Source organism: Ascaphus truei, chromosome 6 (genome assembly GCF_040206685.1).
Source record: "Ascaphus truei isolate aAscTru1 chromosome 6, aAscTru1.hap1, whole genome shotgun sequence".
In the NCBI taxonomy this organism is placed as follows: domain Eukaryota; kingdom Metazoa; phylum Chordata; class Amphibia; order Anura; family Ascaphidae; genus Ascaphus; species Ascaphus truei.
The window spans coordinates 108,893,902-108,921,297 of record NC_134488.1 but is presented as its reverse complement, the minus strand read 5'-3'; the positions used below and the strand labels follow the sequence as shown (position 1 = coordinate 108,921,297).

Here is a 27,396-nt window from a genome sequence, read left to right as displayed (position 1 = left end):
GGTGAATATAGAGATTTTTCACAAATACTTGCATAAATAAGTTGGGAAGCACTTATCTTTTGAATCTTTTGGTTCAGCAGTTCACAAATCACACACATTTCTTTAAAAAAATGTGTGGAAAATTTCCCGACGCCAATTGGGGCAGGCCGCCAGCTATCCGACTGGGGCAGGCCCATTCTCTCCTTAATCTCTTCACTGCCAGAGGTGCTAAATTGTTTGCAGGAAAGTGGTAAAACATTTCTGTCACTGATATTTGCCCTTCATTTTCCTGACATCACTCCCCAAAATGTAAACCCAACACAGCATTGTTAATCCAATATTTATGCCCTTCTCTCTTCCTTCAGACATCCGATGTGATTCTGCAGTGGACCCCCATCGGGGAGGTTGGAGAACAGATTGTCTACTCAAAGAAAGTGAGTGAACGGCAGCCTTTTCTTTGTCTGCCTTAAACGGCAGTCCAACCTAAGACCAATTGAACTAATGACAGTGGCATATTTATTAAGTTAAAGGTATCTGATTGACACTTAAAAAAAAAAAACCCAGACAAGTGTATTTACAATCTATATAAAATCTGGTAATTCTTCAAGGTAATTTATTTTTGTTTTCTTTATTTGTGAAGTATTTCTAGTGTCGTCATTAGTCAAACAGATACAAATATTTATCTGCTGAACGAATTCAGTGGACCCAAAGAAAAGGAAAACATTACCATTTTACACAGGATGCAAAAAGGAAAAACTGCTACTTTTTATAGGGAAATGACATCTCCCTGCCTTTTTGATAATTTCTTCCTGCTGGAAAGTAGTGCTTTGTCTTCTTTGGTTCATGTTTCTACACTTCTAATTGAAACTGGTACACGGACTGCTGCCTTTATATTTCTTTTCATGTTTAATTTTGATATACATGTCAAACATTCATATCTTCGGGAAATGTGGGTCTGCTCTGCTTCTAGCAATGTTTATTGTTTCATAAACAAAAAATGAAGTATTGGTCCTGCTTGATAAGATATAACTGGTGCAGTGTCCTAGCGGTTATCCTTTTCCCGGCTATATAAGCATTTCACTTCAACAACATTGATGCAATGCAACATGCTTATTGTTTTGCCTGTACTGCATCAGTAAAAATGTTACCGCTATACTTTAACAGGAATCCCCAGGCAGCCCTACATGTCGGACTGACGAGGAGCTATTTGATCCTGGCTATGAGCCTGACTGGGCTGTGATCAGCACTGTTGGGACCAGAGGGCGTACTCAGGAAGAGTCTCCAGGTAGATTTAAGCTGGACACTTTTTTGCCACTATGAATGCAGTACAGACAAATCGTACAGGATAGGGGCTCTAATCTGTAGCAAGTTGCTGGGGATGTTTACTTCTACTTAAATAATGCACCCAGGTGCCCTGAATAGGGAACTTGTCCTGTGACTGAAAGACACTGTGTCCTGAAAGATTTGCTAGGAACAAGTACAATGATTGGGGAGCGTGGTAATGATTCTTTACATCTTCAGCCCTGGTTACATCTCATATATGTGTTTGTAATGTACTCGCTATCTTGTTTACTTTGTGACCTGCAAAATATCAAACATGTGACCTACCTCTCAGCCTCAATATTCTAAGCACATCTATATACAAAACTTTGCATCAACGTGCATATAGGAAAAAGTTTTGTGTGTATATACATCCATCCATCCTCACTGATGAAAACATAGTGGTGGAAAACTAATGTGAAACCCCAAATCAAGGCAGTTAAAGTACACATTTTTTTTTACATCAAAATATAGGTCTACAGCAACAAAGGTGAATAAAAAAAAAAATATATATATATACTGTATATATATATATATTGAAAGAGACGGTAAAAAATAAATTAAAATCTTTGGTGGGGAGGTAGCTATCTGGCTAGTCAGAGAAGTATATAGTATACACTACTAGCTAAAGCGTAATTAGTGCGGAAATAAGTGCGCTATTGTCATACGTGCGTGTCACGGTAAAAAAGAAACTAAAATCTTTGGTGGGGAGGTAGCTATCTGGCTAGTCAGAGAAGTATATAGTATACACTACTAGTTAAAGCGGAATTAGTGCGGAAATAAGTGCGCTATTGTCATACGTGCGTGTCACGGTACATCTGCCACGCAGCTATATAATGATCATAACGGATAAATCCAGAGTGATCTTTTTCATTGGTGTAATACCAGTTTCTGCTATTGCTATGTGGTAGATGTACCGCGGAACCCCTGACAATTAAGCACTTATTTCTGCATTAATTCCGGTTTAGCTAGTATTGTATACTGTACTGCTGTATATACTTCTCTGACTAGCCAGATGCCTACCTCACCACCAGAGATTTTGTATATATATGACAAATGATATACAGTAGTATTATATAGTATTTTAACTGCCTTAGAGACTATATGACTAAGGGTTTCACAATTTTCCACCTGCTATATTTTCATCTGTGAAGGCCCACTAAGGGAATCTTCTCATCCCTAGACTGACATTATCCAAAGAATTGTGTGGTGCTCAGAACAAGAAAACAGATGTGAATAGGAAATATGTAGGTTCCAACAGAAGTTACCCTTTGGTATCATACACCTGATATATGAGGTTTGATTAGGTAGGTACTAAAAAAACGCTTGCATGGGAAACCTCACAAATCACAGCAGTAAAGGTTTAGCACATCCAGTGTCCAGAAACAGAAGCGTATGTAATTAGACCATACCTTCCTTCGGCCATCTTGAGGTGTAGTGGGAGCTGTATATTCACAATTGTACTCACGTCATAAGTGCAGCATCCTAACTTCACCCCATGTGTCCTAGGGCGCTGCGTGTGCAATCCGTTTGTTGATTGCAAGAATAAGATGGAGAAAAACGGAGCACTACCCGTGGAACAAATAGAAAAAAAATTGAAGATAATAGACTCAGTCTAGAAAAAAAATGAAGAAAAACAGAACAAATAGAAAAAACAGAGTGCGTTCCCCAAAAAATAAGACTATTTATTGGGTCATATGGTAAAAAAAACAGAGGTAATACCTTGATAAAGCGCTACAGCACGAAACGCGTAGGTGGGGAGATACCGCTGTTTTTTTTATTTATTATACGCACTCTGTGTTTTTTCTATTTGTTCCTGCGCGCAGTAAATTAGGGACCTTTGGACCCCCTGCTGGGGATTGATTTCACCAGAATATTAAATGTGGATTAGCAAATTCCAAAGGGGGTTATTTAGGAAAGTTTTTCAAAGTCACGTGGCACATATATGGTGGAATGACTTTAGCAAATGTCAATAAGTCCTAGCTCCGGTACCGAATTTACTAAAATGGTGCGAAATCAAATTCCGTTAGATAGCATGTCGCTATTAAGTACTAATCATTTTGGCGCTCACATTCTTTGTACTATTAAGCAGGCAGCAAACTTCCCTTTCTAATAGCCAATAAATACGGGGAAGATATTAAAGAGGATAATACTGTATCACTTTTTTAATGGCAGAGCTAAAGTAAATAAGGCATTTCTAGTGCAGTGTTGCTCAACCAGGGCGCTGGGGAACACGGGTGTGCTGCAACCCTCAACCAAGGATTTCGTGGCCCCGGGTGAAAAACTCCGCTGGCCTCTCCCACGCTGTCTGGAGACGTAGTGGCTGCGATTAGCCTCTCCTCTCTCAGTTCGGCACAGAGGAGAGGGAGAAGCCTCTTCATCTCCAGAAAGCGCGGGACGCGCCCGCTGAGCAGCTGACATGTTGTGGGGGTGGGTGGGATGAGGAATGAGTGCTTTGTGTGGGGTAGGTGAGGGAGGCCAGTGCTTGTTAGGTGGGGGAAGGTATGTGGTGTAAGAGAAGCGTGGTGTTTATGATTAAGAAAGAGGGTGAGAAGGGGGGATAAATGTGGAGTGTGTGTTGAGTAAAAGGGTGAGTATGATATGTGAATGTGGAGGGTGTAAGAGGAGGATGGGTAATTGTTGGGTGTGTACTTAAACAAACAAAAAAACAAACAGAGGGTGAGTGTTGTGTGTAAGCGAGGAGTGGATGAGTGAGGTCTGAAGTACAGGAGTGCTCAAGATTTTAATAATTCTTCAGGCACCTTGAACAAGTTTACAAAACTCCGACAAGTACAACTTGGCTTTCAAACACTACAAAGGGTACCTTTAAATGCGGGGCATGTAAAGCCTGCAGCTTTATTAACCCCCAGAAAACGTTTAGAAATTCCAATGGGTCCAAAACATATACGATTAAGGAATTCTTTAATTGTAAAACATCTGCAGTTATTTATTTGGCGACTTGTAAATGCGGCATGATGTATGTTGGCAAGACGTCACGCCAACTACGCCGCCGAATTCTTGAACATGCCAGCACCATTAGGAATGAAGTTGACACACCGTTGGCACGCCATATCAATTTGATACACCAAGGGGACATTACATCGGTCCTCTTTCAAGGTATAGAACATATATCACTTGGGCTCCGAGGAGGTGATATTGACAATGCCTTATTAAGAAAAGAGGCAAGGTGGATTTTTATTTTAGGAACACAATCCCCACATGGGTTAAATGAAGATTTCAACTTTTGTGCATTCCTATGAAAATATTCCACCATTTGTGTCATTAAGCATTAAGCTTTCCATGAGAAATCAGGACAGGATTAACTCCACTTTATACTTACCACGGGGTTAATTTTCACTGCCTAATGGAATATATGCATTATGCATATGATACATTGACTTACCTTTGGATCGTGTCAACATGAAGTGTCATTTAATCTCATCCCTATAAATAAACAACAGTCTTTGTGTGTGTAATATATAGTTTATTTTAACCCCTACTGCATTGTATTTTATACGAGGTTTCCTTTGAAATAAGCAACTGCATAGCATTGAAGCAGCAGGGACCGCTCTGACTGGTAGGAGGGTTCACTCCCACTAAACCACGTCATCGGATCACCATGGCAACTGCAGGGTATAAGAAGCAGGTCAGTTCAGGGTGCCTCCTCCCCCCGAAGAAGTTCCCTTGCCTTGGAACGAAACGCGCGTCGGGATGACGTCATAGCGACGTTCAGTGTACCACATACTCACAGGAGTATGTTCTCCGGTCAGCTAGACTAGTAACTTGGCAGTTTAAACTTTGATGTGGGCCACAGATGTGGATCCCACTAGCAAGTGACAGGGAAGATTAGATTTATCTAACCCAGGTTGCTCACAGGTTAACACGAGTGGATGCAGTGTTATCAACACACTACAGGAAGTGTTTGCTGGGATTATAGCGTTTGGGTCAATGTAAGCAGCCTGGGGTTTTGATTATGCCCGGCTGGTACACCATACTGGCCATCAAGGTTGTGTACTTACTGACACTTACTGCATACCCACGCTAATCCCCATCGTTTGTTTACAAGGGTGGGGGTTTTTTCTCCTGCTGGGGGACACAACTGACTTCATTTGTGCAGGCACCAATGCTATGTGTAATACACTGACATTGTTACACAGTGCCCAAAGTTTTCAGTGTTCCTCTCCGTGTATCACTGCACCTCATGGCACTTTAGGATTAACACTTTGTGTACTATTATCCTGAGGGAATTCACTAAGTGTCCATTTTTTGAGCTATCAGGTTCAAGTGCGATGAGTTTTATATCTGTATCTGACTGCAAGTCCAGTCTAGCTTATATGGCTATTTAAAGGTGATTACCACTGCCATCTGACCATTAAGATAGATCCACACCTAGGATCTCTCAAGTACACTGTTTAGGTTTTAAACTTTTTTCTATGTTTACCTTAATAGATATTAATAAAACTTTATTATTTTCATATTAGTAGAGTTGAGTGCATCACATAGGGTTCTGGTTTCTTTCCCCTCCCTACACCTTGAAGGAGAGACTTGGGACTAATATTACATGTAGTCAGACACCTGAACAATAGAGACTATTAACTGATCTGATCTTCACTGTTCATTTTACTATTCTTTGTTTCACTATTTCCCAAAAGCTTACCGGATTAAACATTCAATACTTTGAACATTGGTGTCCATTTATATTCCATGTATTTATCATGGTGCAGCATTTAAAGGCAGCTCTGATGTGCTGGTAATAAAATTTGCAGACAATTGCACACAGCTAATTTATTTACATCACATCTGCATGTTAAAACAATGGGCCGCTCTCAAGCACGCCCTTTTCCATGTCTTTTCTCCTTCATTGTTGTAACACCTACCATGCAACGCTGCTCCCCTGTAAACATAATATATAGTAGTACATGACAATGGTGCCCTCAAAAAACAGAAATAGTATTTTTTGGGGGGGGGGGGTCTTGTGCGATTAAGCCAAGGTTAGTAAATAGTCCCCTAATTCACTGGTCTTGCTTTACTATATTTTCTTATCGTTTCCCATCGTTCACCAGCTCCAAAGCCTGGTAATCGTGCAAAATGGGCCTTCACCGTCAGTCTGTCAGAGCTGAAGTCCATCCGCAAAAGCAAGCCAGGCCTAGGCTGGTCTTACCTCATTTTTATAACCAAGGAAGGGGTGTCCTGCCAAGCGCTGCATTTTCACCAAGGCGGGACAAAGGCTTTGCTCAAAGCTCTGTGCAAATACATCATCCTGGCAACGTGAGTACTTAAAGAAGCTGCATTTCATCTAGTGCAAAAAATAAAATAAGCATATATCCATAAAGATGTTAACTTTGTGCCCTATAAGGTCCTGTACTGTCCACTAGAAATTAGGCTAAAGTGTTTGAAAAACTGAGCCTCATTAGACATTTTAGAAGTCGACACTTAAGATATTCTATCTTACATTTTGCAAACAATAGTTTTAAAGTGACTAAAAGTTGATTTATATTAACTGATGCAGCTAAATGTTTTGAGAAGGTAATGGAAGTAACCTAATCAATACAGAACAGACAGCATTGTAACCACAACATGTTTAAAAGCCTTTTCTCTTTTTATAAAGATTAATACAAAAATGATTGTATGGACCTTCTTGTATTCGTTTTTATTACTTCATAGAGTGTATTCTTGCCTTAACTAAACACTGCAGTAGTTTCACTTGCTCTCTTGTTATATAGATACTCTAGGAATCAATGGGTTGCTGACAAGTGCTGAATTATACCCGATGAGACAGACTTGGGCATTAAGGGGCATATTTACTAAGCAGTGCTAAATTGTTTACGTGAAGGGGGCCGTAAGGCAAAGTTTTAGATCATTCGGTGAAACTCTTGGTTATTAGTCGGAGCACTCCTGAAAGCTTGTACATCACAACTTAAATAAAATAAATAGTGTCCTCCGGAGACCAGTGAAGAACTCGTTACTAAGCCTTTCTCAAGAGAACATTTGTGCAATAGTTAAAGGTTTGCCAGGATTTTAATTCTTTCATTATGTGGCGAATCCTGGAACCACCGATGGAGGAGCCTTGACCAAAGTTGGCAGTGTCGAGTGAAACAAATTCAAAGTTGAGCCTAGTCTCAATCAGAATCTTAGTGCTGCTGATGTAAATGTAAATCTACCAGCAGTATAGTTTTCTATGATCTGTCTCCATACACCTATTCTATCAATGCCATCCAGTGCTCTGAAAACTCTACTATTTTCTCCAAATCTGTCTTGCACTCTCATTTTCTACGTTTGAGAAACTGCTGAAAATGCACATTTTCTCCCCATACATTTCATTATGTCCTCTTCCTTTTGATGTCCAGTTTAAAGTGGCATGCATGTTATGAGCTGTTGTCCACTTTTAACAACCTCTTTATCCTGCTTAGAGCAAACGTTTTTATGATGTAGCCGATTTGTAACAATGCATATGCAAGGCTTTACTACACTATATATCATGTCTGTAGATTTACTTTGATGGAAACAATGGTTTAACTAAAATCAATACAAAATAAGCAAAGCATGAAGGTAAAACAAAATACTTCTACATGCAGGTTGATTGATTTAGCAGATTTTGTGATATGTGGGTATAAAGTTCACTTTTGTTGTGCATGATATTTTCCACTGAACATAAGCATCACTATTGTATTGTATTGTATGTCTTTATTTATATAGCGCCATTAGTGTACATAGCGCTTCACAGTAGTAATACATGTGGTAATCAAATAAATAACAGATAATATAAATAACAGATCATGGGAATAAGTGCTTTAGACATAAAAGTAACATTTCGGAAGAGGAGTCCCTGCCCCGAGGAGCTTACAGTCTAATTGGTAGGTAGGGAGAACGTACAGAGACAGTAGGAGGGAGTTCTGGTAAGTGCGTCTGCAGGGGGCCAAGCATTATGTATCGTGTTTAGAATAGCCACAGTGCTATTCGTATGCTTCTTTAAGCAAGTGTGTCTTAAGGTGGGTCTTAAAGGTGGATAGAGAGGATGCTAGTCGGGTACTGAGGGGAAGGGCATTCCAGAGGTGTGGGGCAGTCAGTGAAAAAGGTTTAAGGCGGGAGAGGGCTTTAGATACAAAGGGGGTAGAAAGAAGACATCCTTGAGAAGAACGCAAGAGTCTGGATGGTGCATACCGAGAAATTAGGGATGAGATGTAAGGAGGGGCAGAAGAATGTAAAGCTTTAAAAGTGAGGAGAAGAATGGAGTGTGAGATGCAGGATTTGATCGGAAGCCAGGAGAGGGATTTCATGAGGGGAGATGCTGAGACAGATCTAGGAAAGAGTAGAGTGATTCTGGCAGCAGCATTTAGGATAGATTGTAGGGGAGACAGGTGAGAGGCAGGAAGGCCGGACAGCAGGAGGTTACAGTAATCAAGACGGGAGAGAATGAGGGCCTGAGTCAGAGTTTTAGCAGTCGAACAACAGAGGAAAGGGCGTATCTTAGTTATATTGCGGAGGAAAAAGCGACAAGTTTTAGAAATGTTTTGAATGTGAGGGGCGAATGTGAGAGAGGAGTCGATTGTGACCCCTAGGCAGCGTGCTTGGGCTACTGGGTGAATGATTGTAGTTCCAACAGTAATGTGGAAGGAGGTAGTAGGGCCAGGTTTGGGAGGAAGTATGAGGAGCTCTGTTTTAGCCATGTTGAGTTTAAGGCGTCGGAGGGCCATCCAGGATGATATAGCAGAGAGAAATTATTATTTCAGTTTGCTTCCAGTCAGCACTTAACACGTAAAACAATTCATAGTTTGACATTGACAGTGTCTTCTGTGTCATCACAAAATATAACGCCTAATTGCGGATGAGGAAGTGACACTGGTGGGTGTAATTTGTGTCGGCTATCAATCTCATTAACGGTTCATGTGAGCAGATGACAATGATTAAGTAACTGTTCTTGTAGTGTTCACTCGCCGCCACATCAACACATACCAATGCCATGAACTCATCCCCAAGTTCACTGAACAATGTGTCATCCTGACTTTCAATCATATGACTGAACCATAATGTTACTATAACAGTTTGGTTTATTAAGACCCAAGTTTTTTTTTTAAAGATTTAATATTTTGCTTTGACTTTCTCTTGAAACAGTTATCCAAAGGACTCTCGTCTCTTCCTGGTGTTTTCACACGACTCCCTTGCACTTTCCCACTCCTTTGATGAACTTCAGCTCTTTGATGAGAACTCTTCTTACTTGGTGTCTGTAAGTCTCTTACTTTTTGTTTAAATGGCTTCTTTTTATTAAGAGCTCAATTATCTTCAATGTTCTGATTTCTTTAAAAAAAAAAAAGGATTATGCGCAGTCATAAAAAAAAAACAATTATTAAATGGACAGCTCAACATAGAGGAAGACTCCTACAAAACCAATACTTGTCACGGAAGAAATGCCGGCACAACCGTGAAGCAAAGACTTTAGTAATGTAAAGATAATTACACAAATCCAACCCGTGAAAATGAAAATGTTATCAACAAATGCATGTGTCCTACGGCATAGCACCATTTAATACATATGGCTCTATCTAATGTATATAAAAATGAAAAGTATTTGATTGTTAGTAGATGTGGGGATTGTCATTGGTCCCTCGGTCCGCCCGCCCCCATGGCCCGCCTCCCCCACGACTCTCATTGGCCAAGAGGTACGCTGACATAACGGACACACCTACTCCACTGTGACACACACACACACCCACACCCTGAGACTAGCACCCCTGCGGAGTCACACAGTGACCTTGGTAAATTTAACCCACCTGAGACTATCACCCCTGCGGAGTCAGCACCCTGTCTGCCGCTACCCCCCTCAAATTTTGCGCCTTCACGGTTGCTCCACACTCCACGTTCCGCCCGTTCCCGTCAGCAATTTCACCCTCTCGCCGCTCCGCACACAAAATTTCCAACTTCACCTCATCATCACACTCAAAATGTCCGCCTTCCTGCCCGATGAACACTCCCTTCCCGCCCGCTACGCACGCAAAATCTCTGCATTACCCTGTCGCCGCTTCAATCACACTCTCAAAATGGCCCGCCCGCTCCGCAGTAAAATTACTCACTCTCCGCTACCCTTGCGCCGCCGCACCACCTCTCAACTCCCTCACCGGCCCCACCTCTCAACTTCCCCCCAAACAAACAAACACCCCTGCCGCCGAATACCCCTGCCGCCTCACACACCCCACACCTGCGCCTCACCCCTCCTAACCCCCCACACCTGCGCCTCACCCCTCCCCCCCCCCCCACACCTGCGCCTCACACCCCCCACCCCTGCGCCTCAAACCCCTGCGACCGGCGCGTCCCGCCTCAACCGCCCGGGAGCAACCGGGGGAGCAGCCATTAATCACTAAATGATGTCCCCCCTACAGTACCTCACCAATTTCACCCCCGCAGCCTCCCGCCTCAGGCCAGGACCACACATGGCGCTTCCTGCCGCCGCGTGCACGCGCTTCCGTCGGCCGGCCGAGCCATCGGGGAACCGGGTGGAGGGGGGAGCGGCCCGAGCCATCGAGAGACCAACCTGGGGGGGCGGGAAGGGGGGGAACGGACGCCCGGACGGGCGACGGATACATAATTTATGACAATACATATCCCCGCTGCTCCACCCCCCCACTCCCACTCACTCACCCACACACCCAACACTCACTCACACACACAACACTCACTCACACCCAACACTCACCCACCCACACACCCAACACTCACCCACCCACACACCCAACACTCACCCACACACACACCCAACACTCACCCACCCACACACCCAACACTCACCCACCCACACACCCAACACTCACCCACCCACACACCCAACACTCCTCACCCACACACACTCCTCACCCGCACACCCCTCACCCACACACCCCTCACCCGCACACCCCTCACCCTTGCGCCGCCGCACCACCTCTCAACTCCCTCACCGGCCCCACCTCTCAACTTCCCCCCAAACAAACAAACACCCCTGCCGCCGAATACCCCTGCCGCCTCACACACCCCACACCTGCGCCTCACCCCTCCTCCCCCCCACACCTGCGCCTCACCCCTCCTCCCCCCCACACCTGCGCCTCACCCCTCCTCCCCCCCACACCTGCGCCTCACACCCCCCACCCCTGCGCCTCAAACCCCTGCGACCGGCGCGTCCCGCCTCAACCGCCCGGGAGCAAGCGGGGGAGCAGCCATTAATCACTAAATGATGTCCCCCCTACAGTACCTCACCAATTTCACCCCCGCAGCCTCCCGCCTCAGGCCAGGACCACACATGGCGCTTCCTGCCGGGTGGAGGGGGGAGCGGCCCGAGCCATCGAGAGACCAACCTGGGGGGGAGGGAAGGGGGGGAACCGACGCCCGGACGGGCGACGGATACATAATTTATGACAATACATATGCCCCGCTGCTCCACCACCCCACTCCCACTCACTCACCCACACACCCAACACTCACTCACCCACACACCCAATACTCACCCACACACACAACATTCACCCACCCACACACCCAACACTCACCCACCCACACACCCAATACTCACCCACACACCCAACATTCACCCACCCACACACCCAACACTCACCCACCCACACACCCAACACTCACTCACCCACACACCCAACACTCACCCACCCACACACCCAACACTCACCCACCCACACACCCAACACTCGCCCACCCACACACCCAACACTCACCCACCCAAACACCCAACACTCACCCACCCACACACCCAACACTCACCCACCCACACACCCAACACTCACCCACCCACACACCCAACACTCACCCACCCACACACCCAACACTCACCCACCCACACACCCAACACTCACCCACCCACACACCCAACACTCACCCACCCACACACCCAACACTCACCCACCCACACACCCAACACTCACCCACCCACACACCCAACACTCACCCACCCACACACCCAACACTCACCCCAACACACCCAACACTCACCCCAACACACCCAACACTCACCCCAACACACCCAACACTCACCCCAACACACCCAACACTCACCCCAACACACCCAACACTCACCCCCACACCCAACACTCACCCCAACACACCCAACACTCACCCCAACACACCCAACACTCACCCCAACACACCCAACACTCACCCCAACACACCCAACACTCACCCCAACACACCAACACTCACCCCAACACACCCAACACTCACCCCCACACCCAACACTCACCCCCACACCCAACACTCACCCCCACACCCAACACTCACCCCCACACCCAACACTCACCCCCACAACCAACACTCACCCCCACACCCAACACTCACCCCCACACCCAACACTCACCCCCACACCCAACACTCACCCCCACACCCAACACTCACCCCCACACCCAACACTCACCCCCACACCCAACACTCACCCCCACACCCAACACTCACCCCCACACACACCCAACACTCACCCCCACACACACCCAACACTCACCCCCACACACACCCAACACTCACCCCCACCACACCCAACACTCACCCCCACACACACCCAACACTCACCCCCACACACACCCAACACTCACCCCCACACACACCCAACACTCACCCCACACACACCCAACACTCACCCCCACACACACCCAACACTCACCCCACACACACCCAACACTCACCCCCACACACACCCAACACTCACCCACACACACACCCAACACTCACCACACACACACCCAACACTCACCACACACACACCCCAACACTCACCCACCCCCCCACACACACACCCAACACTCACTCACCCACACACACACACACCCAACACTCACTCACCCACACACACACACCCAACACTCACTCACCCCACACACACACCCAACACTCACTCACCCACACACACACCCAACACTCACTCACCCACACACACCCAACACTCACTCACCCACACACACACCCAACACTCACTCACCCACACACACACCCACTCACCCACACACACACCCACACTCACCCCACACCCAACACTCACCCCCACACCCAACACTCACCCCCACACCCAACACCCCCACACACACCCAACACTCACCCCCACACACACCCAACACTCACCCCCACACACACCCAACACTCACCCACACACACCCACACTCACCCACACACACACCCACACTCACCCCACCACCCAACCTCACCCACACACACCACACCACCCACACACACACCCACACTCACCCACACACCACCCAACCCACCACACACACCCCACACTCACCCCCACACCCAACACCACCCACACACCCAACACTCACCCCCACACACCCAACACTCACCCAACACACCCAACACTCACCCCAACACACACACCCACACACCCAACACCCAACACCACCCCAACACTCACCCCAACCACCACCCCCAAACACACCACCCACAACACACCCCACACTCCCAACACCCACCCACAACGACCCACACTCACCCAACACACCAACACTCACCCCCACACACTCCCACACACACCCCCACACCCAACACTCACCCACACACCACACTCACCCCACACCAACACTCACCCCCACACCCCAACACTCACCCCCACCCAACACTCCACCCCCAACCCAACACTCACCCCCACCCCAACACACCCCCCACCCCAACACTCACCCCCACACCCAACACCACCCCACACCCCACACCACCCCCACACCCAACCCACCCCCACACCCACACTCACCCCCACACCCAACACTCACCCCCCACACCCAACACTCACCCCCACACCCACACTCACCCCCCACACCCAACACTCACCCCCACACCCACCCTCACCCCCACCCAACACTCACCCCCACACCACACCCAACACTCACCCCCACACACCCCACACCAACACTCACCCCCACACACACCCAACACTCACCCCCCACACACACCCAACACTCACCCCCACACACACCCAACACTCACCCCCACACACACCCAACACTCACCCCCACACACACCCAACACTCACCCCCACACACACCCAACACTCACCCCCCACACACACCCAACACTCACCCCCACACACACCCAACACTCACCCCCACACACACCCAACACTCACCCCCACACACACCCAACACTCACCCCCACACACACCCAACACTCACCCCCACACACACCCAACACTCACCCCCACACACACCCAACACTCACCCCCACACACACCCAACACTCACCCCACACACACACCCAACACTCACCCACACACACACCCAACACTCACCCACACACACACCCAACACTCACCCACCCCCCCACACACACCACCCAACACACACCACCCACACACACACCACCCACACTCACTCACCACCCACACCACTCACCCACACACACACACCCAACACCACTCACCACACACACACCCAACACTCACTCACCCACACACACCCAACACTCACTCACCCACACACACACCCAACACTCACTCACCCACACACACACCCAACACTCACCTCACCCACACACACACCCACTCACCCACACACACACCCAACACTCACCCCCACACCCAACACTCACCCCCCCACACCCAACACTCACCCCCACACCCAACACTCACCCCCACACCCAACACTCACCCCCACACCCAACACCCCCACACACACCCAACACTCACCCCACACACACCCAACACTCACCCACACACACACCCAACACTCACCCACACACACACCCAACACTCACCCACACACACACCCAACACTCACCCACACACACACCCAACACTCACCCACACACACACCCAACACTCACCCACACACACACCCAACACTCACCCACACACACACCCAACACTCACCCACACACACACCCAACACTCACCCACACACACACCCAACACTCACCCACACACACACCCAACACTCACCCACACACACACCCAACACTCACCCACACACACACCCAACACTCTCTCACCCCCCCCACACACCCAACACTCACTCACCCACACACACACACCCAACACTCACTCACCCACACACACACACACCCAACACTCACTCACCCACACACACACACACCCAACACTCACTCACCCACACACACACACACCCAACACTCACTCACCCACACACACACACACCCAACACTCACTCACCCACACACACACACCCACACTCACTCACCCACACACACACCCCAACACTCACTCACCCACACACACACCCAACACTCCCACTCACCCCAACACTCACTCACCCACACACACCCAACACTCACTCACCCACACACACACCCAACACTCACTCACCCACACACACACCCACTCACCCACACACACACCCAACACTCACCCACCCACACACCCAACACTCCTCACCCACACACACTCCTCACCCGCACACCCCTCACCCGCACACCCCTCACCCGCACACCCCTCACCCACACACCCCTCACCCACACACCCCTCACCCACACACCCCTCACCCACACACCCCTCACCCACACACCCCTCACCCACACACCCCTCACCCACACACCCCTCACCCACACACCCCTCACCACACACCCCTCACCCACACACCCCCCCCCTCACCCACACACCCCTCACCCACACACCCCTCACACACACACCCCTCACACACACACCCCTCACACACACCACCCTCACACACACCACACACCCCTCACACACACACCCCTCACTCACACCACACCCCACACACACACCACACCCCTCACACACCCTCACACCCCTCACACCCTCACACACCCCTCACACACCCCTCACACACACACCCCCACACCCCACACACCACACACACCCCACACACCCCTCACACACCCACCCAGCCACCCAACACTCACACACACAGCCCACCCAACAGTCACACACACAGCCACCCAACAGTCACACACACAACACACACAGCCACCAATCTCACACACACACACCCACCAATCACACACCCACCCATCACACACCCACCAATCACACTCACACACACACACACACACACACACACACACACACACACACCAATCACACACCAATCACACACCAAACACACACACACACACACACACACCAATCACACACACCAATCACACACACCAATCACACACACCAATCACACACACCAATCACACACACCAATCACACACACCAATCACACACACCAATCACACACCACATCCACGCACTATTCACACCCCCACACACCCACACCACAAACACACCCCGCAACAACCACAATAACACCCCTGAAGACTCTAACACTTAACCCATTTCAAACACTTTCACAGATCACCGTTGACGCCTTTACCACTTCGACAGCTGAAGTCTACAAAACAACCATAACAGACCACTTACACATCATTAACCCTTCACACAACAAGATCAGGAAGTATACTAAACACTCGCACATATGCACTTAAACACTTACCTACTATCACACACCACACATGCCTGAACCACACCCAACGCCTAACGCAACACTCAAACACCGCCTACTCTCTGGAACACACCTCACAAGTTTCACACACAACGCCTCTACACCACATACAATACCGCACAGATATACCATCAACCAACAAGACCAACCCCTTAACACAAAACATGCCTCCCAAAAAACACAAACATACACACCCTGACACTACAGTACACACACACACACACACACACACACACACACACACACACACACACACACACACACACACACACACACACACACACACACACACACACACACACGGGGCCCGAGGCCATCTTGGTATCATCGCCTTAGATTCCATGCGGGTTTGTCTGGTTCAGGGTTTCCCCTGTTTGGCCTTCTCGAGATTTATCTCCCCACCCAAGGGTCCCATGTGTTCTGGAACTGAGGCATCTTCTTTTGGAGCATGGCTGTGAGTTCTTCTCGAGATTTATCTCCCCACCCAAGGGTCCCATGTGTTCTGGAACTGAGGCATCTTCTTTTGGAGCATGGCTGTGAGTTTCTCCATTATCATCACCTCGTTTACTCTCCTGATCACTGTGGTTTTCGAGGGGGCCTTGGTTTGCTTCCAGGCGGCTGCTATAGAGCACCTGGCTGCCGTAGGTATGGCCATGATGAGCCTGGACATTGGGGAGGGGACATCCTCCATTGGTTTGCCCAGCACCAGAGTCAACGGATCAAGAGGGAGGGAGAGTCCCGTTACTCCAACTATGAGCGTCTGGATCATGGTCCAGTACCTCTGAATCTCCGGACATGACCACCAAATGTGGGCCATGTCCCCCTTTTGACCACATCCCCGCCAGCATAGATCCAATGTGCCGGGGTAGATTTGGCTCAGTCTAGCTGGAGTCAGGTACCACTGATACATAATTTTGTAGATGTTCTCTTTTGTTGTTGTACAGATTGAAGTTTTTGTAGCTTGCTCCCAGATCTCTGCCCAGTCTTCCTGATCTATTTGGAGATGAAGTTCCTCTGACCATTTTTGCATATACCGGTGGTCTGGGGCTTGGGATATACGTTCTAGCCCTTTATAGATCTCAGATATCAGACCTGATATGCAAAGGGATTAAAATCTGGTGAGCGGGGGGAATTTGGCGGTTGGGGACAATGCTAGTAGGAAGTGGCGAACTTGAAGGTATTTGAATAGGTGGAGATCTTGGATCTGATATTTGTTTTTAGCTCTTGGTAGGTCGATATCTCCTCTTTCTGCAGCAGATCAGCAACCAGCCTAATATTGTGACCCTGGAATTGGTCAAATTGTCTCGGGGAACACCCTGGAGGGAAGTTGGGGTTCCCGAAGAGTGGTGTGAGCTGGGAGGGGGATGCTAACAGACCATACTTCCCTTTGCTTTTAAGCCATACATTCCACGTGCATCTCATTGCTCCTAGGTCGAACCTCTGTGGTCCGGTCCCACTGTTGCTCGGGGCCCACATTGCCACCTGGAGGGAGTTGGGACGCGCATAATGGGTTTCTATTTCGAGCCATGAAGCAAAGGCCGGGTCGCAATTCCAAACTACAGCCTGCTTCAATTGTGCTGCGATATAATACTTAACTATGTCGGGAACCCCCAGACCCCCTCTCTCTTTTGGTGAAAGCATCACTGATCTAGGAACTCTGGGTTTCTTATTGTTCCAGATGAATTGGAAAAATTGGGATTGGACGTTTTTTAGCGCTGTTTGTGGGATTAGGAGGGTTTGAAAATAGTAAAGTAGTCTTGGCAGAATTTTCATTTTTATTGAGACTATTCTTCCAAACCACGATATCTGATGCTTTTTCCATGCTTCTAGGTCTTTTTTAATTTGGTCGGATAGGGGGGGGGGGTAGTTATATTGCTCCGAATTGGGTCAGGGCTCTCTGGAGGTTGGGGAGGGAGATATGGGGGTCCACGAGTGTCAAGATCACATCGTCTGCAAATAGAGAGATTTTGTGCTCCCTATCTGCAATTGGGATTCCTTTTATGCTTTTTTCGTTCCTGATTGTGGCGAGAGAGGGGAGAGAGTGGGCAACCTTGTCTTGTCCCGTTCCTGATTTGTATTGGCTCTGAGAGACCCCCTGGCAATTTTACGTGGGCTGTGGGGTTTTGGTAGAGGGCTCTCACTCCCTCCAGGTAGGGTCCACAGAAGCCAAACCTCTTCATAGTCTGGTCTAGGAAGGACCACTTGATTCTTTCGAATGCCTTTTCGGCGTCTAGACTCAGAATCATTGCTTTGGAACCTGTGAGATGCACGTGGTCAATTATATCCACCATTTTGCGGGTATTGTCGGAGGCCTGTCTTCCTGACACAAAACCTACCTGATCTACATGTATAAGCCTAGGGAGAATTGGGTTTAACCTGTTTGCTAGGATCTTGCTGTAGATTTTGAGGTCTGTATTTAATAGGGAGATGGGCCTATAGTTCCCGCAGAGGAGCGGGTCTCTTCCCTCCTTGTGAATTATGGCAAGGTTTGCAGCTGTGATTGTTGCGGGAATTGGTTCGCCCTGGAGAAAGGAATTAAACATATTGAGTACGTGAGCTGAGAGGATGGGCTTGAACAACTTGTAATAGGAGTTGGAAAAGCCGCCCGGGCCCGGGGCCTTGGATAGTTTAAGTGAGCTTATGGCTTGATTTAATTCCTCCTGTGATATCTTTTTGTTGAGTGTCTTTATTTCCTCGGGGGATAATGATGGTAAGGAGCATTGCTCCAAGTAGTGAGTTATTGTGTCGAGACTGACTGGGTCTTGGCCTGGGGGGTGGAGGTTATACAAATCGGAGTAGAAATCCGCAAATTCCTGCGCTATTTCTTTTTCGATGTATGTAACCTGTCCCTTTCTAGTCTTGATGCGGGCTATCTGGGACTTAACTCTAGTTCCCCTGAGTTTAGTGGCCAGGAGTCTATCTGCCTTGTTGCCTTTGTCGAAATATTTCTGTTTAGTCCACCTGAGTGCTTTTTCGACATCCTCTAGCTGGGACTGTTTGAGGGCCGACCTAGCTAAGTTTAATTGTTTTAGTATTTTTTTTGACGTTGTGGCTTTGTGTTGTTGTTCCAATTGGGCGATTTTGTCTGTCAGGTCTTTTTGGTGTTTAGATTTAATTTTTTTATTATATGAAGCTATTGAGATTAGATCTCCTCTAATTGTGGCTTTTTGGGCCTCCCAGAGCATGGCTGGAGTTTTGTTGGAAATATAATGAGAGTTTTTGGCGGATAGTCGCCTCTGTGTCGGGGCAATTTAGCATAGAGTCATTTAACTTCCACTTGTATTGCGTATTTTTAACAAAGGGTAGGGATAAGATAAGGTCTATGGGTGCGTGGTCCGACCGGGTGATTGATCCTATGCTTGACTGGGCAGAGGCCTGGAAAACTTTTCTTGTACCTAGGAAATAATCGATCCTCGAGTAGGACTGATGAGGGGAGGAGAAGAAGGTATAGTCCCTTTGACCCTGGTGCTGAGCCCTCCAGATATCCACTAGTGAGAATTCCTCGATAATGTCCCTAAATTTCTTGGTTTTCTTTTGGGACTGTGAGGTGTACGTGGCGTGTGGGGGTGGAAGGGATGTGGTAGTAGGGTTTGACTTGTCTTGCGTATGGGAGGGCCACCATGTTGAAGTCCCCGCCTATGATCAGAGACCCAAGGGATTGTTGCTCTAATGATTCAAGGAGTTTTCTGAGGAAGGGGATTTGATTGTCATTGGGGGCATAGACATTGACCAATGTAATTGGCGTGCCTGCTAGTGTTCCTTGGACTATTAGAAATTGGCCGTCTGGATCTGAGTGGGTCTTGGAGAGGGCAAAAGGGGTCCCTGCTCTAATTAGGATGGCTACTCCTCGTTTTTTGCTTGGGGAGGAGGCGAAGTATGCCTGGGGGAATACGCTTTTAAATGTGTTGAGGGGGGTCAGGGAGTTAAAATGGATCTCCTGGATGAGGACAATGTCTCCTATGGATTTGAAAAAATCCAAAAGGACTAGCTTCCTTTTCCTCGGGGAGTTGAGACCTTTGGCGTTGATTGATATCAGTTTAATGGAGGACATTATTTTTGTTTGTTTTCTTTCGGGGCCCTATGCTCCGAAGCTCTTGGATTTCCCATGTCAAGAGCTGTTTCTTGTGTCTTGAGGCGCCTAGGCCTGGCCAGGCGTGAGTAGAGTACTTCAGTAGGCCTCGGGTGTGGGGAGGTGAGGAAAGACACACGGGGGGTGTCCGCGCTCCGTGGGGCGGGCACAGGGTGGGGGGAAGGGGGTGGAAAAAAGGCCTGGCGGGACAGGGTCGTCAGGTAGAGATAGAATGGAAAGAGGGCCGAGAGTGATCCTCGATATTTACTACCGGTAATATTGACCGGCATGTGGGCTTAAGGCCCGTTGGGAGAAATCCGTTGACCCCTGAACTGGGGAACAAGCAAATCGGGAAAGCAGACTCTGCAAAGCTATATGCATATTTACCCTATCCCGTGGACTCCCAAAAGGGTATCGAGTTGTTCCCTCCAGGACTGCTCTCGGGGTGTAGACAAATTTTGGGGGGTGACAGGGCTAAGGGCCTCAGGTAACTTGGTTAGTAGTTGGGGGGAGGGGGGGAGGATGGGCTGAGGGAGGGGGAAGGGGTTGACGGGGGGGGGAGGGTGGGGGGTACATATCTCTCAGCCAATAATGTACAGTACTAGCATGTTTAACAGACATTACAGTAATGCATAATGGAGGTTTAGTTACCCCTTTAACATTGGAGTTAGATTGCAACGATTACCTTAACTTTTGGTTAACATGTTATGTCATTATCAATTTAGAGCATGGGGGGGGGGGGGGTTGGGGTAGAATAGGGGGGGGGGGGTGCATATTTCTCTGCTTATTTCGTAGAATACCAGCATGTTCATTTGTCATTTGTCAGTGTAAATGTGCACAGTGGGGGCTTAGTTACCCCTCTAACATTTGAGTTAGGTTGAGGCGATTACTCTAGCTTTTGGTTAGTATATTAGACCATTATCACCGTAGAGCACAGGATGGGGTAGGGATAAGGGGGGGGGACTGAGGGGGAGGGGGTAGGGGGGGGGGATGGGAAAGGTACATATTTCTCTGCTGATTTCATGCAGTACCAACATCTTTATCGAACAGTGCATTTGTGTATAATGGAGGCTTGGTTACCCCTTTGACCTTCGAGTTAGGTTGATGCGAATACTTTAGCTTTTGGTTGATATGCTAGGCCATTGTCACCTTAGGGTAGGGGAGGGGGTGGGGATAGGGGGGGGGGGTTGCTCCTCGAGACCTTTTGTTTCCGGGCGACATTGTTGATATCATACAATATATACAGGTTGCTGTTCAGATAAAAGTACTTATCCCCGGCGCCGCGGTATGTTGCATAGTGCTTCCCTCCGGGAGGGAGCTTCCCGCGTGTGCCTGGTTGGCCTAGGCAGCGGTGCTAAGACACCGGGCGTAAGAGCCCTTTGCGAGAGGGTCTGATGATTCAGGGAGTCTCGGATGCTGCGTGATGGGCCAGGGGGCGGAGGGAGGGGGGGGCAGGAGAGGGGGAGGGGGGGGCAGGAGAGGGGGAGGCGGGAGTACGGGGGGGGGGGGAGGTAGGGGATAGGGGGGGGAGTGGATGGGGGGGTTGCTCCTCTAGACGTTTTGTTTCCGGGCGACATTGTTGATATCATACATTATATACAGGTTGCTGTTCAGATAAAAGTACTTATCCCCGGCGCCGCGGTATGTTGCATAGTGCTTCCCTCCGGGAGCTTCCCGCGTGTGCCTGGTGCTAAGACACCGGGCCTTTGCGAGAGGGACTGATAATTCAGGGAGTCTCGGATTCTGCGAGATGGGCCAGGGGGCGGGGGTAGGGGGGGGTGTGAGAGCGGGGGCCTTTGCATGGGGCTCCGTTTGCTATGGTAGCTTTGGTTATGTGACCAAGGGTTCTGGGGGGTTATTCCTGCTTATGGGGGATGATCGCTTAGGTGGGGGGTGGGGGTAAAAGGGGGGGGGGGTAAAAAAGGTGGGGGAAGGTGTGGGGGGGGGAGGTGGGGGGGCACTTTTTCGGGGACCCGGTCCGTGCTGTTGCCTCCACAACATTGTGGCGGGGACAGGGCTCCTCCAGGGAGGGGGGACAGTCCGGTGGCGTAAGGGGGAAAAGTACTTACAGTTTGGAGACTTCACAGAGCTTCAGCGGTTCTCGTCTCCCCCCTCCTCCCGCAACCCACCCCCCCCTGGAGCCTGAGCCACTCAACCCCGTGGAGCTTGGCTGGGCGGGCTGCCTCCGCATAAACAACAACTTTGAAAACTTGTGAACTGCAGCAACCGTTTAAGCTGCTTTCGAACTTGTGGGCTGTGGGTCCGATCATCCGCGGGCTTCTGCTGGCGGCTTCTTCCCCATGGGATGTCTGTTTGTCGGGGTCCAGCATCGCGGGGTCCCGCCGTCAGCAGCACAGAGGGCGGTTCTTCGCTGTTTGTCTCGCTAGGTGTCTGGGCTGTGCTGTCAATATGGTGGGAGACGCATGTGGTGTCGGTCTCCTTACTGTCTAGGCGTCTTCGTGCGGGTTGAGGCCTCTCTCCGTCTAGGCTCAGTGTTGCTGTCTCCCTCTTCCTCGTGCTGGGCTGAGGTGAGATTCTGGTCTGTTGTCCAGGCAGCTGGCGGTGTTAGGCCTAGGGCTCGCACATACTGGGCCATATCCTCCGGGAATCTTTTAGTGAGGTATTTGCCTTTGTTGCTCGCGGTTAGCTTGAAGGGAAACCCCCAACGATACCTGATTTCGTTCTCCTGCAGGAAGGCTGTTAGGGATTTCATTTCTTTTCTTCTCACCACCGTTGTCCTGGATACGTCGGAGAAGACTTGGAGTTGTTCATTTTGGAAGGTTAGTGTCTCTTTTCCTCTGCTCGCCATTAGTATCTTTTCTTTTGTGGTATAACTGTGCTGGCGCACAATAACGTCCCTTCTTCTACTCGGGTCTTCAGATCTGGGCCCCAGGGCCCTGTGGGCTCTGTCTATTTCCAGGTCGCAATCCTGGAGGGAGTCGCACACCGACTCGAAGAGGTCCACTAGATAGGGGCGAAGGAGGCCAGGGAGAACCGTTTCAGGGATGTTACGGATACGGAGATTTTGCCTTCTATCCCGGTTCTCATGGTGGTCCTGCACATCCCTGAGTCGACCGAGTTCCTCCCGGAGCAGAAAGATTTCTTTCTCTGTTTCTGTCTGGCGCCGCTGGGACTCCTCCATATCGCCCTCCAGCGCTGTTGTCTTGTCCGCTAGACCATTTATCTGTTGGGTCAGGTCGTGTAAAGCCGCTTTAATTTCCGACTGTAGGGAGGCATGTAGCTTCGTGTGTTGCGTCGCCATTAATTCTTCCATGAAGGCTCTGGTGAGTGTCTGTTCTTGGACCGAGGCCTCCTTGTGTCGGGCTGTTTTGCTCTGCGGTGCGTGGTCCCCGCGTGCGCCTCCGCCATCTTGGGTGTCTGACTGCGGATCAGGGCTTCTCTGATGCGGGTAGAAAAGCTTCGCGACCGCTTGCGCTACCGGCTTCTTCGGTTGCCTGGACATGCCTGGGATATTGCCCCTCTTGGGGGCATATGAGATGAGCTGGAGTTTTAGGTGAAAGGGTGCTTAAATTGTTAGTTATACAGGAGAGTCTGCGGAGCTCCCAAGCTACCCGTCCATGCCAGTCGACATCACCGGAAGTCTCCCCATTTTATTTTTTTTAAATGTGTTTTAGACATGCATGTCTCTAAAACCAGGAGGTGAAAACTGATCTGTCCGAGTTGGGAATACTGGGAGAAGTTGCATCCACTTGGTCAAAATAGTTTCACAGACTTTGGCCAAAAGTTTGAAATAAACCACCCTTACTTAAGAGAAAATATACAATTTTGATTTCTGTTGTATAGCCGAGATCACATTCCCAGTAATAGTCCAGTTGGTATCATTAAATACATAATATTTTGGATTGCGTTTTTGATCTTGCTTGTGTATTTAACTGCTATCAGAATAATATCCAAGTCCATCACTTATTTTTATCTTCTCACTATTCGCTGATTGTCTGCTTTCCGCAGGTATGTGTATTGCGCTAAGTAAACTGTGCAATGAAAAGGAATCCTATTGCTGCCAAAGGACCCATCAATGCATAGGCCCACAGGGCCTACATAATACTGAATTTAATTTAGATTATACACCCACAATGTATTAAAATGGATTGTTTCTATCTTTTCATCTATTTAGAGATTCTTCCAGGATCCTTACTCTGCCACGTTTGGGGGATTTTCCAAAGTTACCAACTTCTTCCGTGGAGCTATGCGACACCAAGATGGGCCCCACCAAAGACCCCTGTCAGAGATGGCAACTGGGCTGGAGGACGAGACAGGATTTGAGGTGATCACTTGTGTAAGTAAATGTGAGGATGCAACATGTCTCATTAATCACTAAAGGGAGCCCCCTCATTGCTATTGAAGGAGATAGTACTGCTTTAGGGATTTTTGTCGGAGTGCACTCCGATAACGTGCTGTCATTAAAGCAACATTTCATGGGGCCTGGTGTTATTGTGGATTTGCTAACACAACTGCAAAATGTATTGCAGCAAGTTGATTTGGGTGAGCGCACCGCTGTACAGCGCCAGGCAACTGTCAGCGAGCCGGAGTGGGAGTCGTTCTTTGATCCTGAAGGCCGAGTAGTAGAAGTGGATGGCTTGAAGAAGAGGATTTTCACTGGGGTGAGTATGGCTGCTCAACAGAGGTTTCACCTTCACATTGTGGGATTCAGTGGAATGGTTTAAAATAGCTTCTGTCTCAGCTGTTCTACCTACCTTCTCGGTGCCCTAACAGGAGCTGTTTTTCGAAGCAAGCATCTGCAAAGCTTTATGGAAAATGTAGTCTCACAGAATATGGGGCATATTGAATAAATGTGTGTGTATATAGATGTAGATCTCGATCGATATATCTCTCTACTTTCAGGGCCTGAGTTCAGGGCTACGAAAGGAAGCATGGAAGTTCCTACTTGGTTATTACCAGTGGGACAGCACAGCAGAGGAACGAAAGACATATGTTCGGAAAAAGACGTAAGTATGTTGCTTAGTCTGAGATTTGATCAGTGAGGTCCCCAGTAGTAACTATATACTTTGCACTCTTTAGTAATGTCCATGGGGCCTGCCATATACCAATCACATTCAGCTTACAGCTCTTAGGCCAGGATTATAGAGCTGCTTGCTTGTGAGAGCCCCCTCGCATGGTGAGCAGCACGGCCCTAGCACAAGTGATATGTAAACTCTCCTTCCAGCGATGTTCAGGCGATAGGGGGGGCGCGGCTGTGACATCACACGGCTGGTTCGCACTCGGCTGAACCCTCGCCGTGACCTGGCCATCGCTCGGCCGCCGCGCCAAAAGACAAAAATCTTGTCTTTTGAAACCGCGGACCCGCCATCGTGCTCCGTCGTGTGCGCGCACGCATGAGTGCTAGGGGCGGTCTCATAAGGAGTCAGCAATCTGCTTTTGCCGCGCACCAGAACCAGCGCATGGAGTAAAACCTCAGCCTTAGGATGGAGCAGCACTTTGGGCTTAATTTTATTTTCACTCACCTGCTGGCCGTTTTTATGCATTCTGTAAACATTTGTTTAAAAATGTTTAATATAAATGATCACAGATAAAGGTGATAAAACATATTTGTTCACTAAACCCCATAAAATATCACCACTGACGGCCTCATTGTGTGCATGAGCCTTGATTCAGTTGCTCTATTTTGCGATTTCCTCATTCATGTCCCTGCGCCTCACCCGTTCTGTATTGAAGTGCTTAATTAGTCTTCCCTTCTCTCTCCCATTTGCTGGGTCTGACCCTCGAGTTCATTCTCTCTCTCTTTGCGTTATTCTCGATGCTGCAGTTTTCTGCTTTTGTTTCCCAACCATGTATATTTTCCGTCTCTGACCAAATCCAATCTCCCTGGTTTGGCCTCCCATTCTTTCCCCCCCTTCATTATTCTCTTTTTAAAACGTTCTCTACTTATCCTCTGCAGACTTCCTTTCTATTGCCAGTACAGAAAATAGTGATAGTGTCACCTGCACTACTGTGGCAAGCTCATTGCAATGTACTCAGAAGAGCTTCTGCAAAGCTTCCCTTGTTGGCTCTAGCCTCTTGTCTTGGGCAGATGGAAATGGTGTGTAGGCTAGTTCTTTAACTTGTTCTCTCCCACACATCTTACATGCTGTAAACAGTAATCTAACTGAAGCATCAGACAGACAGCTTGGGATAGATGCCTTCTCTGTGGGACATTATTCAACACATGCTGCAATGTTTGTCTTGCTGTTACCAGAGATGAGTATTTCCGCATGAAGCTGCAGTGGAAGTCTGTAACTGAAGATCAGGAGAAGAGGAACTCTTTGCTGAGAGGTTACCGCAGTCTTATAGGTTAGTAACATCAGCTGGCGTGATTCTTGCTATGGAATCCCTAGTGCTGGTATGAAACGCATTCAATGAGCTGGGAGGTGTCTTCCAGTGCTGGAAGTTGTGTTAAAGCAGAAGACTTCTTAGCAATTATGGGCCACAATGTCAACATTTGATTTCATTTGTCTATTGCAGAGAGAGATGTCAGTCGTACTGACCGTAACAACAAGTTCTATGAGGGAAATGATAACCCAGGACTGGTTCTTCTCAATGACGTGTTGATGACCTACTGCATGTTTAATTTCGATTTGGGTATGTGGTGCTTAC

At 48.6% G+C, this 27,396-nt stretch overlaps 1 protein-coding gene across 1 annotated transcript in view; it reads left to right on the top strand.

Annotated features, from left to right (window-relative positions):
* Window positions 1–27,396, top strand: part of TBC1D17 (TBC1 domain family member 17) — a 42,563-nt gene that overhangs the window by 2,936 nt on the left and 12,231 nt on the right. Inside the window, exons 3-11 of the mRNA XM_075605713.1 lie at window positions 345–413; window positions 1,144–1,264; window positions 6,363–6,567; window positions 9,412–9,523; window positions 24,920–25,081; window positions 25,275–25,406; window positions 25,648–25,751; window positions 26,999–27,093; window positions 27,265–27,381. Of these exons, the coding sequence (XP_075461828.1) occupies window positions 345–413; window positions 1,144–1,264; window positions 6,363–6,567; window positions 9,412–9,523; window positions 24,920–25,081; window positions 25,275–25,406; window positions 25,648–25,751; window positions 26,999–27,093; window positions 27,265–27,381 (1,117 nt within the window). The remainder of the gene's footprint in view (window positions 1–344; window positions 414–1,143; window positions 1,265–6,362; window positions 6,568–9,411; window positions 9,524–24,919; window positions 25,082–25,274; window positions 25,407–25,647; window positions 25,752–26,998; window positions 27,094–27,264; window positions 27,382–27,396) is intronic.